We start from the raw sequence: 16,594 nt of genomic DNA, 5'->3' as shown, positions 1-16,594 counted from the left end.
GAAGGGTCAAATGGCCTACTTCTGCTCCTAATTCATATGCTCATATATAGGACAGATGGGAAATTAATCAACTTCCGTCGCCTCCATTCCAAAACAAAGGTCACTCCAACCTCAGTCATTGAGCTTCACTATGTGGGCAAAGCTGGTGTATGTGCTCACTCGGAGATTGAGCTTCAAGCCATCGTTGACTCCTTCACTGAAGCATATGAGAGAATGGGCCTTACTTTAAACATCCGGAAAACTAAGGTCCTCTTCCAACTCATTCCCGCAGGACATCATCCTCTGTCAATTAGGATCCACGGCAAGACCCTCGAAAACGTGGACCATTTTTCGTATCTCAGGAGTCACCTCTTAACAAAGGAAGACATAGATGATGAAATTCACCACTGCCTTCAATGTGCCAGTTCTGTCTTTGGTTGAGAGTATTCGAGGACCAGGATCTCAAACCCAGGTCTAAGATCATGGTGTACCGAGCAGCAGTGATTATGGCGCTCCTATATGCTTCAGAGACTTGGACAGTTACAGCATGCACCTCAAGACACTGGACAAATACCACCAACGTTGCCCCCTCAAAATCCTTCATATTCGTGGGCAGGGTAGGCGATCCAATGTCAGCATCCTCTCCCAAGCCAATACCCCCAGCGTTGAGGTGCTAATTACCCAAAACCAGCTTTGCTGGACAGGCCAGGTCACTCACATGGCTGAAACCAGGCTCCCAAAGCAACTGCTCTTACTGAGCTTTGCCATGGCAGAAGACTCCCTGGATAAGAGAGGAAGCATTTTGGGACGTTCTCAAAGAATCCCTGAAGAAATCCAACATACCAACTGTGGAGAAGGTGCATTCGGCAAAGTACCAAACACCTCATGAGATTTTGATGGAAGTACGCAGAAGCCAGGTCCAGGCAGCAGAAGGAGCGCACAGCCCCTCAGGTAACTCACCTATCCAACACTTCAAAAACAACACCTGCCCATCAGCCACATTAGCCATGTTAGAACGCACTGACCCGGAGTGGAAGCAAGTCATCCTCGGTCCCAAGGGACCTAAGAAGGATAGCATTCACAAACTGTTGCACAGTTGATGGGCGACAAAAACCATCCTGGTCACTCACAGGAGGGTCGTTCTGCCAGATGACATCAGGGCAGGGGTCATGTAAGCAGGGAGGTTTGGACTGTCCTCCACTGGTGCTGTCTTTCCTCTCTGTTCCTCATTGAGGACATTGCTGCTCCTGGCTTCCTGGAACTGGGGTGCCCTGGGCCCTTCGCTGCTTCCAGTGTTTTGGAACTGCTCCCACAGCTTCTTTGTGTTCTGCCACTTCTTTTGCTGGTGTTGTCTTTCCTGCCCTTCCTCATTCAATGAGTAGCCGTCGCTGTGGTCCGTTTCAGACGTGTGCCTCCTCTTGCCACTGGCTTGGGTGGTGGTCTGGTCCCTTTTTGGGTTGCCTTCTTTGTGGTTTTCCCCTTAACACTTGCCACTCACCTGGTTGTCCCTCTACTGGCTCCTCTTCCATTCTGTCTGTTGAGGAGGCATCTCAGGGCACAGCACTGATGTTTGGCAAGTTGCTGCAGCATCCTTTTCCTTCCTCTCCTTGAACTTCTTTGACAAGTTTTTCTCACAGTGGGGATTGATGGGAAGGAGGTTTGCTGGAGTACTTTGCAGCAGCCATGCTTGCCAATCCTTCCTCGTGCTCCTCCTTGATTCTCACCGCTGGTGTGTAACTGTTGCAGCGTTTTGAGCAGGAGTTGTAGAGGTGGGCTGCTCCACCACACAGGTTGCACCACTTACTCTGCTTGCAGTCCTTTGTCTGGTGGCTTTCCTGCTTGCAGTTCTTGCAGACGACTGCGCTGCAGTTCACCACCATGTGACCAGGTTTGCCGCAGGTGTGACAAACTCTGGCCTGCCTCACGTAGACCAAGTAGTCCCAACATCTCTCGATAGTGAAGCTGGAGAGAGGGTGGAGGATGGATCTATTGGCTTACACCTTCAAGGTCTCTTGACCTGCCATTTGCTGGTCCAAATCCCGAATGGGTCCTCAACCTCAGTGCTGTTTACGGCCACCTTGAGGAAAGTGAGCAGATCCACAAAAGGAATATGGGGGTTTTAGAGATGGATGGTCACAGCCTGGTTCCGTTGTGATGACAGTGTAAATAGCTGCTCTGCCATGAAGATCGACAGCAGTCCCTGGTTTCCTCTCTCCGTCAAGATCTTCAGGAATTTCACATATCCTGCCACGTTTTTAAACGTCATATCAAAGTATCTGCCGCTGGGGAACTCCTGCAGGCAGAAGATGCCTGCAGCTTCAAATCCACAGCATTCAAAAAGGACTTGCTTAATGAAGGAGGTCTGGTCCACAGCTGCAGCTCCTTCGCTGTTCTTCACCGTCACCCTAATGGTGTTATGCACCCTTTGACTTGGAGCTCTGGTGTAGGTTGTAACCCTTGCTTGAAGTCTTCACAGGACAGGACAGGCACTAAGGCCTGAAACCAGCATAAAAACAATCACGGGAAAGTTCCAACACCAAGAGGGAGAAAGGCCAGAGCCAGCACTGAACACCCCCTCTAAAAAGGTAATACATTTGGGGAGGGGCAAACAAAGCAAGGGAATACACAATAAACGGAAGGATATTGAGAGGGGCAGAAGAAGCGAGAGACTTTGGTGTGCATGTCCACAGGTTCCTGAAGGTGGCATGACAGGTAGATAGAGTGGTGAAGAAGGCATATGGAATGCTTTCCTTTATTGGCCGAGGTATAGAATACAAAAGCTGGAACTGTATAAAACGCTGGTTAGGCCACAGCTGGAGTATTGTGTACAATTCTGGTCATCACATGACAGGAAGGCCATAATTGCTCTGGAGAGAGTATAGAGGAGATTTACAAGCATGTTGCCAGGGCTTGAAAGTTGCAGCTATGAAGAAAGATTGGATAGGCTAGGGTTGTTTTCCTCAGAACAGAGGAGACTGTAGGGTAACTTAATTGAGGTGTACAAAATTATGAGGGGCCTAGATACAGCAGATAGGAAGGACCTGTTTCCCCTAGCAGAGAGGTCAATTAACAGGGGGCACAGATTTAAGGTGATTGGTAGAAGGATTAGAGGGGACACGATGAAAAAATTTTTCACCCAGAGGGTGGTGGGTGTCTGGAATTCACTGCCAGGAACGGTGGTGGAGGCAGAAACGCTCAACTCTTTTAAAAGGTTCCTGGACATGTACCTGAAGTGCTGGAACCTGCAAGGCTATCTGATTTCGTTCTTCAATGCTCACGACCATAGTACATACTTAAAACCATCTACCAGAAAGGCTCTTGTTGTTTATAAGATGAAACAAAGTAGTCTGCATCACTTACCCAACATTGTACTAGAAAAATTTGATTTGTGCATTCCTGTGTGTCTGCCAAGTTCTGTGTTAGTCACCCCTGGGTGTACAGCATTGACCGTAACCCCACTTCCTTTATTAAAAAAATCACAAAGAAAGGTTTGTTATTTTATCTGTGAAATTAAATTTAAAGCATCAAAAATGACAGCATGTGCTCCCCTCGATAGCTGAACAAGCTAATCCAGTGAGTAGCTGAGACATTCAAGCTTGGTGATGCAGTCATATAACTCGATAGCTCTCACTGTCGAGGCTCACACATGAATAATGTTCATGACTCTCCTCAGGCACAGTCAGGTCAATTCTGGCACCTCTGTTGCGACAGGCTAACAAAATACAGATTAGGGATTAAATCTGGGATCTTTCTTGTTTATATAGCTTAGAGTCACCCCACTTATTAATTGAGACACTGAGAGCTCACACAGCACATTTCTGCAGTTTATAGTGCTTGATGGAAGACTGTTGGTCAGTACTCCAAGGCATTTTTTTTTTAAAATAGTGCCCTGGAATCTCTCCTCCTCTGCTTATATGATTTCCTATCTCCACTTTTCACTTTCCCCTTACTCCTCCACATTTATCTCCTCCCCCTCTATGATAAGGTTCCCCATGGTAGGCTCATTCAGAAAGTAAGGAGGCATGGGATTCAGGGTAAGTTGGCTGTCTGGATACAAAATTGGCTGGCCCATAGAAGTCAGAGGGTGGTAGTAGATGGAAAGTATTCAGCATGGAGCTCGGTGACCAGTGGTTTTCCACAAGGATCAGTTCTGGGACCTCTGCTCTTTGTGATTTTTATAAATGACTTGGATGAGGAAGTGGAAGGCTGGGTTAGCAAGTTTGCCGATGACACGAAGGTTGCTGGAGTTGTGGATAGTGTGGAAGGCTGTTGTAGGTTGCAACGGACATTGACAGGATGCAGAGCTGGGCTGAGAAGTGGCAGATGGAGTTCAACCTGGAAAAGTGTGAAGTGATTCATTTTGGAAGGTCGAATTTGAATGCGGAATACAGGCTTAAAGACAGGATTCTTGGTAGTGTGGAGGAACAGAGGGATCTTGGGGTCCACGTCCATAGATCGCTCAAAGTTGCCACCCAAGTTGATAGGGTTGTTAAGAAGGCGTATTATGTGTTGGCTTTCATTAACAGGGGGATTGAGTTTAAGAGCCGCGAGGTTATGCTGCAGCTCTATAAGGCCCTGGTTCGACCAGGATAGCAAGAGGCTTTTTCCCAGAGTGGGGGATTCAATTACTAGAGGACACGAGTTCAAAGTGAAAGGGGAAAAGTTTAGGGGGGATATGCGTGGAAAGTTCTTTACGCAGAGGGTGGTGGGTGCCTGGAACGCGTTGCCAGCGGAGGTGGTAGATGCGGGCACGATGGCGTCTTTTAAGATGTATCTAGACAGATACATGAATGGGCAGGAAGAAAAGAGATACAGACCCTTAGAAAATAGGCGACATGTTTAGATAGAGGATCTGGATCGGCGCAGGCTTGGAGGGCCGAAGGGCCTGTTCCTGTGCTGTAATTTTCTTTGTTCTTTGCCCACACTTGGAATATTGTGTTCAGTTCTGGTCGCCTCGTTATAGGAAGGATGTGGAAGCTTTAGAGGGTGCGCAGAGGAGATTTACCAGGATGCTGCCTGGACTGGAGGGCATGTCCTACGAAGAAAGATTGATGGAGCTAGGGCTTTTCTCATTGGAGCGAAGAAGGATGAGAGGTGACTTGATAGAGGGGTACAAGATGATGAGAGGCATAGATAGAGTGGATGGTCAGAGACGTTTTCCCAGGGTGGAAAGGGCTATCACCAGGGGCATAATTTTAAGGTGATTGGAGGAAGGTTTCGGGGAGATGTCAGAGGTAGGTTCTTTACACAGAGAGTGGTGGGTGCATGGAATGCGCTGCCAGCAGTGGTAGTAGAAGCAGATACATTAGGGACATTTAAGCGACTCTTGGATAGGTACATGGATGATAGTAGAATGAAGGGTAGGTAGTTAGTTTGATCTTAGAGTAGGTTAAAGGTTCGGCACAACATCGTGGGCCGAAGGGCCTGTACTGTGCTGTACTGTTCTATGTTCTATGTCTGTTTCCCTCTTACTTCACTCTTTTAATTTTCTTTTTTCTCATTTTGCTATTCGTTATCTCTTGCTCGTTTGTAAATGTTGGTGATGAGAAGCATCACCATCAGAACTTGGGTGAGCTATAGGCAACTGCACAGGGCAAGTGGGTTAAAAGGCAGCAGCACGTGTGGCCAGGGTGCATAGTGGCACAGAATGGTCAATATGTTGCTGCATGCCAGAGTTATAATGGTGTTTAACAGCCTTCAAGAAGTCACAGTCTGTTGGAGGTACAAATTTGGACATGTTCCAGCTCTGTAGTCGTGTGTGAGCCTTTTAAAGGGCCAATTTGAGTCAGTCAGTTGCTCCAAGGGGAAGGTGCCAAATTCTGACATCAATCCTCCCTTTTTCTAAGCACTGAGACGCAGATACTAAAGAGAAAGGCTCACCTCCTGTTCCCAGCAGCATTGTTGCCCTTCTCCAGTTGGGCCCCCCAGCATCATACGTTCCTCAGGCGGTACTGGAGAGGTGCAGCCGTGCTGGTAGGATTGTGAAATGTGTGTGATGCCAGTAGCATAACCCAGTTATTTGTCCTATTCCGAATTAGGAGATCAGCTATTTCTACTGGCAGTTTTTTTTAGTTGGAGGTGAACATTCTCCATCAAGAGAGAATCTAACCGCTGCCCCGTGACATTTGATGGCATTACCATTGCTGAATCCACCACCATCAACAGCCTGGGTTACCACTGACTACAAAATTAATTGGACCAGCTACATAAATACTGTGGCTACGAGAGCAGGTCAGAGGCTGGGTATTCTATGGCAAGTAACTCACCTACTGACTTCCCAAAGCCTGTCACCATCTACAAGGCACAAGTCAGGAGTGCGATGGAATACACTCCATTTGCCTGGATGAGTGCAGCTCCAAAACTCAAGATTCTCAACACCATCTAGGACAAAGCAACCCACTTCTCTGGCACCCAATTCACCACCTTAAACATTCACTCCCTCCACCACCAGCACACCGTGGCTGCAGTGTGTACCATCTACAGGATGCACTGCAGCAATTCCCCAAGGCTCCTTCGACAGTTCCTTCAAAACCCATGACCTCTACTACCTAGAAGAACAAGGGCAGCAGGTGAATGGGAACATCACCAGCTCGAAAGATCTCAATGTCACATCCATCTTGACTTGGAAGTATACAGTCATTCTTTCATCGTTGCTGGGTCAAAATCCTGGAACACTCTGCCTATACCACAAGGACTGCAGTGGTTCAAGAAAGCGGCTCACTACCTACTTCTCAAGGGCAATTAGTAATGTGTAATAAATGCTGGCCCTGCCAGCAACATCCACTCCCATGAACTAATAAAAAAAATTCTTCTTTAATCTCAATCCCCTCATTAGTGGCTTTGTGCATGAAAGTGGGTCGCACTTGTACAGAGGCAGTCCAAAATCTATTCAATGAGGAGCTTTCAGTGAGCCAAATGGTATTGCCTGCACATGCCACTTAAATACAGTAACTTGTCCATCAAGTCTGTTTGGGAAGGGAACTACACAGATCTTCGGTGAATATCTCGGCAACAGTAAAAACATTCTAAATTTATAACATTAAATTGTTGTATTCTGAAAACTGTCTGGTCTTCATGTAAATTATAACATTCAGAGTTTAAAAATTCTGAATTTACTTTTTTCTCAGTAGTTCATTTCTCCACCTGCAATATTTTGCTACATTTACATACTGTCATGGTCTTGCTTTTTTCTCCTCGGAAATAGTGCGTGTGCCTTTAAGACTGTAAAAAGATCAGTGCACCTTTAAGACAAAGTTCAGGAGACTCAGTCTGCCAGAGTGCATTCTGGTTGCCAAGCAACAGCAGCAAGAGAGGTTACATGATTCAATGTTGCAAATTGACTTTTGAAAACTAGCTGGCACAGACTGGTTTGAGCAGAGAGAATTCTGATATGATTTGAATTGAAGGAGCTGTGTTATTTCTCTCTCAAAAGCCAAATTAATTTCTGAAGAAAATAAGAAAAGCTTTTCTCTCTTAAAGTATTAGTATTGCTGTGTTTATCACTGAAGGGACAGTTTATGCTACAACAACCGGATTGCTGAATTCCTATCTTGGAAGGACTTTTTTTTCTCCATCGGACCACTGTGAAGACTTCAAGCGACCTTGGACTGTTTCTACATTGGAAGACTCCATTCGTCAGGAACGTAACTTGCAAAGACTTTATTTTTATTTTTTCGGTCAGCTAACTAAAAACTGAATTACTATTAATTTTAGCATGTGTATGCGAATGCAGGAGTTAGATTTTTAAATAAGTTATAAGGTCTTTAGACATTGGTTTATCTTAGTAGTGTTTAAGATATTTATTTTTTTAAATAAATAGTTCATTTGTTGATATCTAAAGATATCTGGTTTGGTCCACTTCATTCAGGGGTTACTGGAGTGTTAAATTTGGCTGCCTTTTTCCGATTTGGAACGCTTAAAGAAATATTCTGCGACCTGTGGAGCGACGGGACTGAATTAACAGAGCGTTGCTTCCACCGCGACCAGAATCACATATTTTAATTGGGGGGCTTTGTCCTGCTTGGTCGTAACAATGCCAAGCATTTACATTTTCTGTATTTGTGACTTGTGAACTACATATTATAGATTTTCCCTCCACATTCAATAATCTTTTCATCCTTTCGAAACTCTCTCCATTTCAAGCAATTATAATAGGTCACTCACTCAATAAAAAAATCTTTAACTATTGCCTCAGTTTTACGGATATAATTTTCATCACACTCTTTCCTCTAGCTGTCTATCTGTTAATTAAACTTGCTGTTTTAGTTTTTTCATATTGGTCCCACCCTTCTCAGATTTCAGCCTGGGTTCTCATTTGGCCATTTAATGTTTGGAAAATTTACAACACAGGAGGCCATTCGGCCCATCATTTCTCTGTCATCCGAATAACAGATATCCAGCCTAATCCCACTTTCCAGCTCTTGATCTGTATCCCTGTAGGTTACAACACTTCAAGTGCATTTCTAAGTATTTTTGAAATATGATAAGGGTTTCTGCCACTATCACTCTTTCAGGCAGTGAGTTCCAAATGCTCACCACCCACTTGGTGAAAAAATGTTCCTTAGCTCCCCTCAAATCCTTCCACCAATTACTTCAATCTATGACTCCTGGTTATCGACCTCTCTGCTAAGGAAATAAGTCCTTCTTGTCCACTCTACTTCGGCCCCTCATCATTTTTTACACCTCAATTAAATCTCCTCTCAAGCTCCTCTGTGCCGAAGAAAATCACCCAGCCAATCCAAATTTTCTTCATAGCAAAAATTCTCTATTCCTGGCAACATCCCTGCAAAGCTCCTTTGTACCCTCTCTACTGTGATCACACTCTTCCTGTAATGCAGTGACCAGAAATGTACACAGTGCTCCAGCTGTGGCCTAACTACTGCTTTATAAAGTTCTAGCATAACCTTCCTGCTCTTAAATTCTATGTCTTGGATAGGACAGGAAATTTTTTTTCCCCAAAAATATACTTTATTCATAACAATCTGTAAAAAATGCATTACAAAACAGTTCAAAACAGCACCAAGTTGCCATTCCAAAAAGTGCAAAGGAAATCAGTTTTCTTCGATACAGGAGTGAGTTGCCTCACAACCCTTCCATTCCATTTTACATGCCATGTACATTTTACAGCAATACCATATTTGGTGTATACAGCCCAATGGGTTTCCCATGGGTCCAGCCCCTCAGTTCACTTTGGTGGGGGGACCTTACACAATGGTCTTTCCCCATTGAGCCTTTACAGCGGCTGCCCCAAGCATTAGTGCATCCCTCAGCACTTAGTCCTGGACCTTGGAATGTGCCAGTCTGCAAGACACGGTCATGGACAACTCTTTGCGCTGCAAGACCAGCAAGTTTCGGGCAGACCAAAGAGCATCTTTCACCGAATTGATGGTCCTCCAACAACAGTTGATGTTTATCTCGGTGTGCGTCCCTGCGAACAGCCCGTAGAGCACAGACTCCAGTGTTACACAGCTGCTTGGGATGAACCTTGACAAAAACCACTGCATCTCTTTCCACACCTGCTTTGCAAAGACACATTCCAGAAGGAGGTGAGCAACTGTCTCTTCCCCACTTCAGCCACCTCGAAGGCAGCGTGTGGAGGGGGCGAGACTCTGGGCGTGCAGGAAGGATCTGACGGGGAGGGCCCTTCTCACCACCAACCAAGCTACATCTTGGTGCTTGTTTGAAAGTTCTGGTGATGAGACATTCTGCCAAATGACTTTGGCAGTCTGCTCGAGGAACCATCTGACCGGATCCACCATCTCCTTTTCCCGTAGGGCCTTGAGGATATTCTGTGCAGACCACTGCCTGATGGATTGGTGGTCAAAGGTGTTTTCCCGCAGAAACTTTCCCACAAAGGATAGGTGGTACGGCACGGTCCAACTGGATGGAGCGTTCCGTGGCATTGTGACCAGACCCATTCTTCGTAACACCGGGGACAGATAGTACGTAGTGACACTTGATGTTTGCATACTGGGGCTCTATGCACAGCTTGATGCAGCCGCACACGAAAGTGGTCATCAGGATGAGGGCAATGTTGGGTACATTTCTCCCACCCTTATCCAGAGGTTTGAACATCGTGTCCCTCCGGACCTGGTCCATTTTGCATCGCCAGTTAAAGCGGAAAATGGCTCAGGTAACCGCCACGGTGCGGGAGTGGGGTATGGGCCAGACTTGCGCCACATACAGCAACAATGTGAGCGCCTCACATCTGATGACCAGGTTTTTACCCACAATGGGGAGTGATCGCAGCTCCCACATGCTCAGTTTATGGTGTACACTGGCTACCCGCTCCTTCCAGGTTTTGGCGCACGCCCCAACCCTTCCTACCATATCCCCAGCACCTTCAGGTAGTCTGACCGGACATTGAAGGGGACAAAGGATCGGCCGGCCCAGTTCTCAAAGAACATGGCCTCACTCTTGCCGTGGTTGACTTTGGCTCCCAAGGCCAGTTTGTACTGGTCGCAGATGCTCATCAGTCTAAAAACGGACCGCGGATCCGCGCAGAAGACGGCGATGTCGTCCATGTACAGGGAGGTGGCTAGGAAAGGAAAATATCCCAAATTCCTTCTTAACCTGCCCTACTACATTCAGGGATCTGGGACATGCACTTCAAGGCCCCACAGTTCGTCTACACTTCTCAGTAACCAATTATTGTGCATTTCCTTGCCCCAAATGCATACCTCACGCCTCTCCGGATTGAATTCCACTTGCCACTTTTCTGTCCACCAGACCAGTCCATTGATATCTTCCTGCAGTCTACAGCTTTCTTCCTCACTATCAACCACAGAACCATTTTTTGCATATCTGCAAACTTCTTAATCATACACCCTACATTTAAGTCTAAATCAATCATTGATATAAGAACATAAGAAATAGGAGCAGGAGTAGGTGATTTGGCCCCTCAAGCCTGCCCCGCCATTCAATAAGATCATGGCCGATCTGCCTCAGACCTCAACTCCTCTTTCATGCCAGCTCCTCATAGCCCTCAACTCCCTGATATTTCAAAAATCTGTCTACCTCCTCCTTAAATATTTTCAGTGATCTAACCTTCACAACTCTCTGGGGTAGAGAATTCCAGACATTCACTACCCTCAGGGAAGAAATTCCTTCACATCTCAGTCGCCTTATTCTGTAACTATGTCCCCTAGTTCAACATTCCCCCACTAGTGGAAACATCTTCTCAACATCAAGCCCCCTCAGAATCTTGTACGTTTCAATAAGATCACCCCTCATTCTTCTAAACTCTAATGAATAAAAGCCTAACCTGTTTAGCCGTTCTTGATAAGTCAACCCATTCATCCCACGAATCAGCCTAATGAAATTCTTCAGAACCGCTTCCAATGCCAGTATATCCTTTCTTAAATATGGAGACCAAAACTGTACACAGTACTCCAGGTGCAGCCTCACCAACACCCTGTACAGTTGTAACAAGTTGTAAACAAGTTTTAAACTCCAACCCCCTAGCAATAAAGTCCAAAATTCCATTTGTCTTCCTAATTACTTGCTTCACTTGCATGCTAACTTTTTGTATTTCATGCACAAGAACACCAGATCCCTCTGTGCTGCACATTTTTGGAGTCTCTTTCCATTTAAATAATAGTCTGCCTTTTGATTCTTCCTACCAAAGTGCATGACCTCACACTTTCCTACATTAAACTCCATCTGCCAAGTTTTTGCCCACTCACTTAACCTAGCTATATCCCCTTGCAGATTCTTATGTCTTCATCACAGCATGCCCTTCCACCTATTTTTGTATCAGCAGCAAATTTGGATATATTACACTCTGCCCCCTCCTCCAAGTCATTCATATAGATAGTAAATAATTGAAGCCCTAGGACTGATCCTTGTGGCACTCCACTAGTTACGTCTTTCCAACCTGAAAAAGACCCATTAATCCCGACTCTCTGTCTTCTGTGAGTTAACCAATCCTCAATTCATGCTGATACATTACCCCCAATACCGTGAGCTCCTATCTTGTGCTATAATCTTTTATGTGGCACCTTATCGAATGCCTTCTGGAAATCCAAATACACTACATCTACTGGTTCCCCTTTATCAACTCTGCTTGTTATATCCTCAAAGAACTCTAGCAAATTATATATATATATATATATATTATATACCACGAAAAGCAAGGGACCTTCAGTTCTGTGGAACCCCACTGTAAACAGTCTTCCAGTCACAAAAATACATGTCGACCATGCCCTTTGCTTACGGCCACTGAGCCAATTTTGGATCCAACTTGCCATTTTCCCTCAGATCCCATAGGCTCTTACTTTTCAGAACAGTCTGCCATGTGGGATCTCGTCAAAAGCCTTGCTAAAATCCATGTAGAGTACATCAAATGCACTACACTCATCCTTGTTACTTGCTCAAAAAATTCAATCAAGTTAGTCAGACATGACCTTCCCTTAACAAATCCATGCTGACTGTCTTTCTCAATGATGATTTATACTGTCCCTCAGAATTTTTTCCAATAATTTGCCCACCACCGAGGTTAGGCTGACTGGCCTGTAATTACTTGGGTCTACCCCCTCCCCCCTTTTTAAACAACGGTACAACATTAGCAGTCCACCAGTCTTCCTGCACCACACCTGTAGCCAGAGAGGATTGAAAAATGATGGTCAGAGCTTCTGCTATTTCCTCCCTTGCTTCTCTTAGCAGTTTGGAATACATTTCATCCATGATTTATCCACTTTCAAAGATGCTAACACCTTAGCATTTTCTCTCTCTTTATACCATCCAATATTCCACAATTCTCAACTACATCTTCCAACTCTTTTGTGAAGACAGAAGCAAAGTAATTCATTAAGAACCATGTCCATGTATTCCACCTCCATACACATTACCTGTTTGGTCTTTAATTGGTGCTACTCTCTCCTTAGTGATCCTCTTGCTCGTTATGTAGTTATAAAACATCTTTGGGTCTTATTTGTCAATATTTCTCCATACCCTCTCTTTGCTTTTCTAATTTACTTCTTAATTTCATCTCTGCACTTTTTGTACACCTCTAGGCTTTCTATAATATTGAGCTCCTGGTATCTGACATAAGCTTCCCTTTAATGCCATAACCTATTCTGTATGCTCTTTGGCATCCCGGGGAGGGGGTGGGGGCGGGGGGGGGGGGGGGGGGTTCTAGGTTGGGAGTCCTTCTCTTTTTCTTTCTGGGAACATATTTGTTCTGCACCCTCTCTATTGTTATGAAAGTGCTTCCTTTTTTTTAGTATTCTATTTTTTGAGGACTTGCGTTAAAACTGAAAAGATTCCATGGATGTATTTTTTTTTACCACGTTGACCAAAGGGACACTCGAGATGTTGTTTGAAAGCCACCTGTGCTGGAAGTCATGTACTTTGGACTCAGTAAACAACAGAACCCTTGGTGACCTGGGGGAAAATGGTTGCAGAGAAGCCACATGTCAAGGTTTATGGAGGTCAGGATGTCGACTCTCTGGAGTTTGGACATTGTTTTCAGCAGTTGGGGTGTGAACTGCTTGAAGACAGTTAGTGTTTTCCTGCCAAGGCAAAAAAGAAACCATCCAGCTCACTTCCTTCCCTACCTCTTTGAAACAAATCCTGCAAAGATCCAGTGTGGGAGAGCTAAAATCCCTGGTGCTGCATAGCTCCTGAGAAGTTGGAAAAAGTCCTGCAATTCAGGTGTGTGCTGGCTGAAAACCCTGATGCCACATTTCTCCTGGAAAGCCTACCAGAATAATTCTTGGCATCTCCAGAACGGACTGCTTCTGAAACGATCCCAGCGATCTGTCTCCATATACCCGGACGCCAGAGCAAAAAAGGGACAACTGACTTCCTTCCATACCTTCTCTTTTCTCGTCAAGAATTAGCAAGTATTCGGCCAAAGTTGTCTTTTTATGACTTTTTTTTTGCAACAGACCTCTGCAGAGGGAACTTCTGTATTTTTTTTTCCAGTGTGTGTGTATGTAATTGGGGAATTTAAAAATGGAACTTTCATATTTCAATCTGTGTGTTAATGCTTTGCTTTGTTACTGGTTAAGTCTCGTTTTGTAATAAACTGATAATTTTGTTGCTTATTAAAGAAAGCTGGCTGGTGTATTTTATTCTGGGATCTAAAAAGTAGGGTTTATGTATCGGTAACCAGGTAAACATTTAAATATATAGTGACCTGTGGAGTAGTGGAACTAGAAAAGATGGTGCACTCCTCCTGCCTCGGTTGTAACACTATCCCCTCCTTGAATACCTCCCACCGCTCTGACACTGACTTATCTTAAAGCAGCTGTTTCCAGTCCGCTTTTGCCAAATCACATCTCAGCTTAGTAAAATTGGTCATACCCCAATTTAAAACTTTTACTCTTGGTCGATCGTTGCTCTTTTCCATAACTAGGCTAAATCTAACTGAATTGTGATCACTACCATCAAAATTCTCTCCCACAGATAGCCCTTCCACCTGCCCAGCTTAATTTCCTAAAAATTAAATCCAGAACTGTCCCTTCTTTTGTTGGGCTTGCTATGTACTTGCTAAAAAAAAGTTCTCCTGAATGCATTTTAAGAATTCTAACTTTTACAATGATTTTATCCCAGTTACTATCAAAGTAGTTGAAATCCCCTAGGTTATCCATTTTGGTAGGAGGAACACATGTGCAGAGTATTTCTTAAATAGTAAGAGATGGTAAGTCTTGCTTCAATTGTATAGAACCTTAGTTAGACCGCACCTGTGTGCATTTTTGGTCACCTGACCTCAGGAAGGATATTATTGCCATAGAGGGAGGGCAACGAAGGTTCACCAAACTTGTTCCCGGGATGGCGGGACCGTCCTATGAAGAGAGATTGGGGAAACTGGCCTGTATTCTCTAGAGTTTTGAAGAATAATAAGTAATCTCATTGAAACCTACAAAATATATAAAGGGATAGACAAGGTAGATGCATGTAAGATGTTTCCCCTGGTTGGGGAGTCTAGAACCAGAGACCACAATTTAAAAATAAGGGGGAAGCCACTTAGGACAGAGATGAAGAAAAAGTTCTTTACTCAGAGGATTGTGGATCTTTGGAATTCTCTACCCCAGAGGGCTGTGGAAGCTCAGTCATCGAGTATGTTTAAAGTAGAGATTGACAGATTTCTAAATACCAATGACATAAAGGGATATGGGGATAGTGTGGGAAAAAGGCATTGAAGTGGATGATCAGCCATGATCGTAATGAATGGTGGAGCAGGCTCGATGGGCTGAATGGCCTACTCCTGCTCCTATGTTCCTATTACTGCCCTATTGTTTCTGCACTTCTCAGCAATGTGCCTACATATTTGCCCTTCTATCTCCCTCTGACTGTTTAGGGGTCTATATTATACTCCCAGCAGCATGATTGTCCTTTTTTTGTTCTTCAGTTCAACCCATATGGCTTCATTTGACAATCCTTCCAGCATATCATCCATCCTTCCTCACAGCTGAGATTGTTTCTTGAACCAATATTGCGACACCGTCCTCTTCTTTTTTACCCCCTCTCTATCCTGTTTGAAAATCCTGAAACTAGGAATGTTGAGCTGCCATTCCTGCCCTTCTTTAAGTCATGTTTCAGTGCGTGTGTGTGTGAATGTGTGTGTGAATGTGTGTGTGAATGTGTGTGTGAATGTGTGTGTGAATGTGTGTGTGAATGTGTGTGTGAATGTGTGTGTGAATGTGTGTGTGAATGTGTGTGTGAATGTGTGTGTGAATGTGTGTGTGAGTGTGTGTGTGAGTGTGTGTGTGAGTGTGTGCGTGAATGTGTGCGTGAATGTGTGCGTGAATGTGTGTGTGAGTGTGTGCGTGAATGTGTGCGTGAGTGTGTGTGTGAGTGTGTGCGTGAATGTGTGCGTGAGTGTGTGCGTGAGTGTGTGCGTGTGAATGTGTGCGTGTGTGTGAATGTGTGCGTGTGTGTGAGTGTGTGAGTGTGTGAATGTGTGTGTGTGTGTGTGTGCGTGTGTGAATATGTGTGTGAATGTGCATGTGTGAATATGTGTGTGAATATGTGTGTGAATGTGCATGTGTGAATATGTGTGTGAATGAGTGCGCGAATGAGTGCGCGAATGAGTGCGCGAATGAGTGCGCGAATGAGTGCGCGAATGAGTGCGCGAATGAGTGCGCGAATGAGTGCGCGAGCGCGAATGAGTGCGCGCGCGCGAATGAGTGCGCGCGCGCGCGAATGAGTGTGCGCGCGCGCGAATATGTGTGCGCGCGCGAATATGTGTGCGCGCGCGAATATGTGTGTGCGTGAGTGAGAGAACGTATGTGTGTGTGTGAGAGTGAACGTATGTGTGTGTGTACGTGTGTACGTGTGTGTGTGTGTGTGTGAGTGAATGTGTGTGTGTGCGAAAGTGAATGTGTGTGTGTGTGCGAAAGTGAATGTGTGTGTGTGTGTGTGTGTGTGCGAAAGTGAATGCGTGTGTGTGTGTGTGCGAAAGTGAATGCGTGTGTGTGTGTGTGCGAAAGTGAATGCGTGTGTGTGTGTGTGTGCGAAAGTGAATGCGTGTGTGTGTGTGTGTGTGTGTGTGTGTGTGTGTGTGTGCGTGCGTAAGAGTGAATGTGTGTGTGTAAGAGTGAATGTGTGTGTGTGTGTGCGTGCGAATATGTGTGTGCGTGAGTGAGAGAACGTATGTGTGTGTGTGAGA

At 45.0% G+C, this 16,594-nt stretch overlaps 1 protein-coding gene across 8 annotated transcripts in view; it reads right to left on the bottom strand.

Annotated features, from left to right (window-relative positions):
- Positions 1-16,594, bottom strand: part of LOC137376291 (retinol dehydrogenase 13-like) — a 168,212-nt gene that overhangs the window by 13,428 nt on the left and 138,190 nt on the right. For all 8 annotated transcript variants that reach the window (XR_010976160.1, XM_068044544.1, XM_068044547.1 and 5 more), the window contains one exon: positions 3,340-3,441. Coding sequence is in view for 7 of the 8 variants with exons in the window: in XM_068044544.1 (XP_067900645.1) it covers positions 3,340-3,441 (102 nt within the window). In the remaining variant the exon portion in view is untranslated. The remainder of the gene's footprint in view (positions 1-3,339; positions 3,442-16,594) is intronic.

Source organism: Heterodontus francisci, chromosome 13 (genome assembly GCF_036365525.1).
Source record: "Heterodontus francisci isolate sHetFra1 chromosome 13, sHetFra1.hap1, whole genome shotgun sequence".
Taxonomy (NCBI): Eukaryota; Metazoa; Chordata; class Chondrichthyes; order Heterodontiformes; family Heterodontidae; genus Heterodontus; species Heterodontus francisci.
This window is presented reverse-complemented; position numbering and strand designations above follow the sequence as displayed.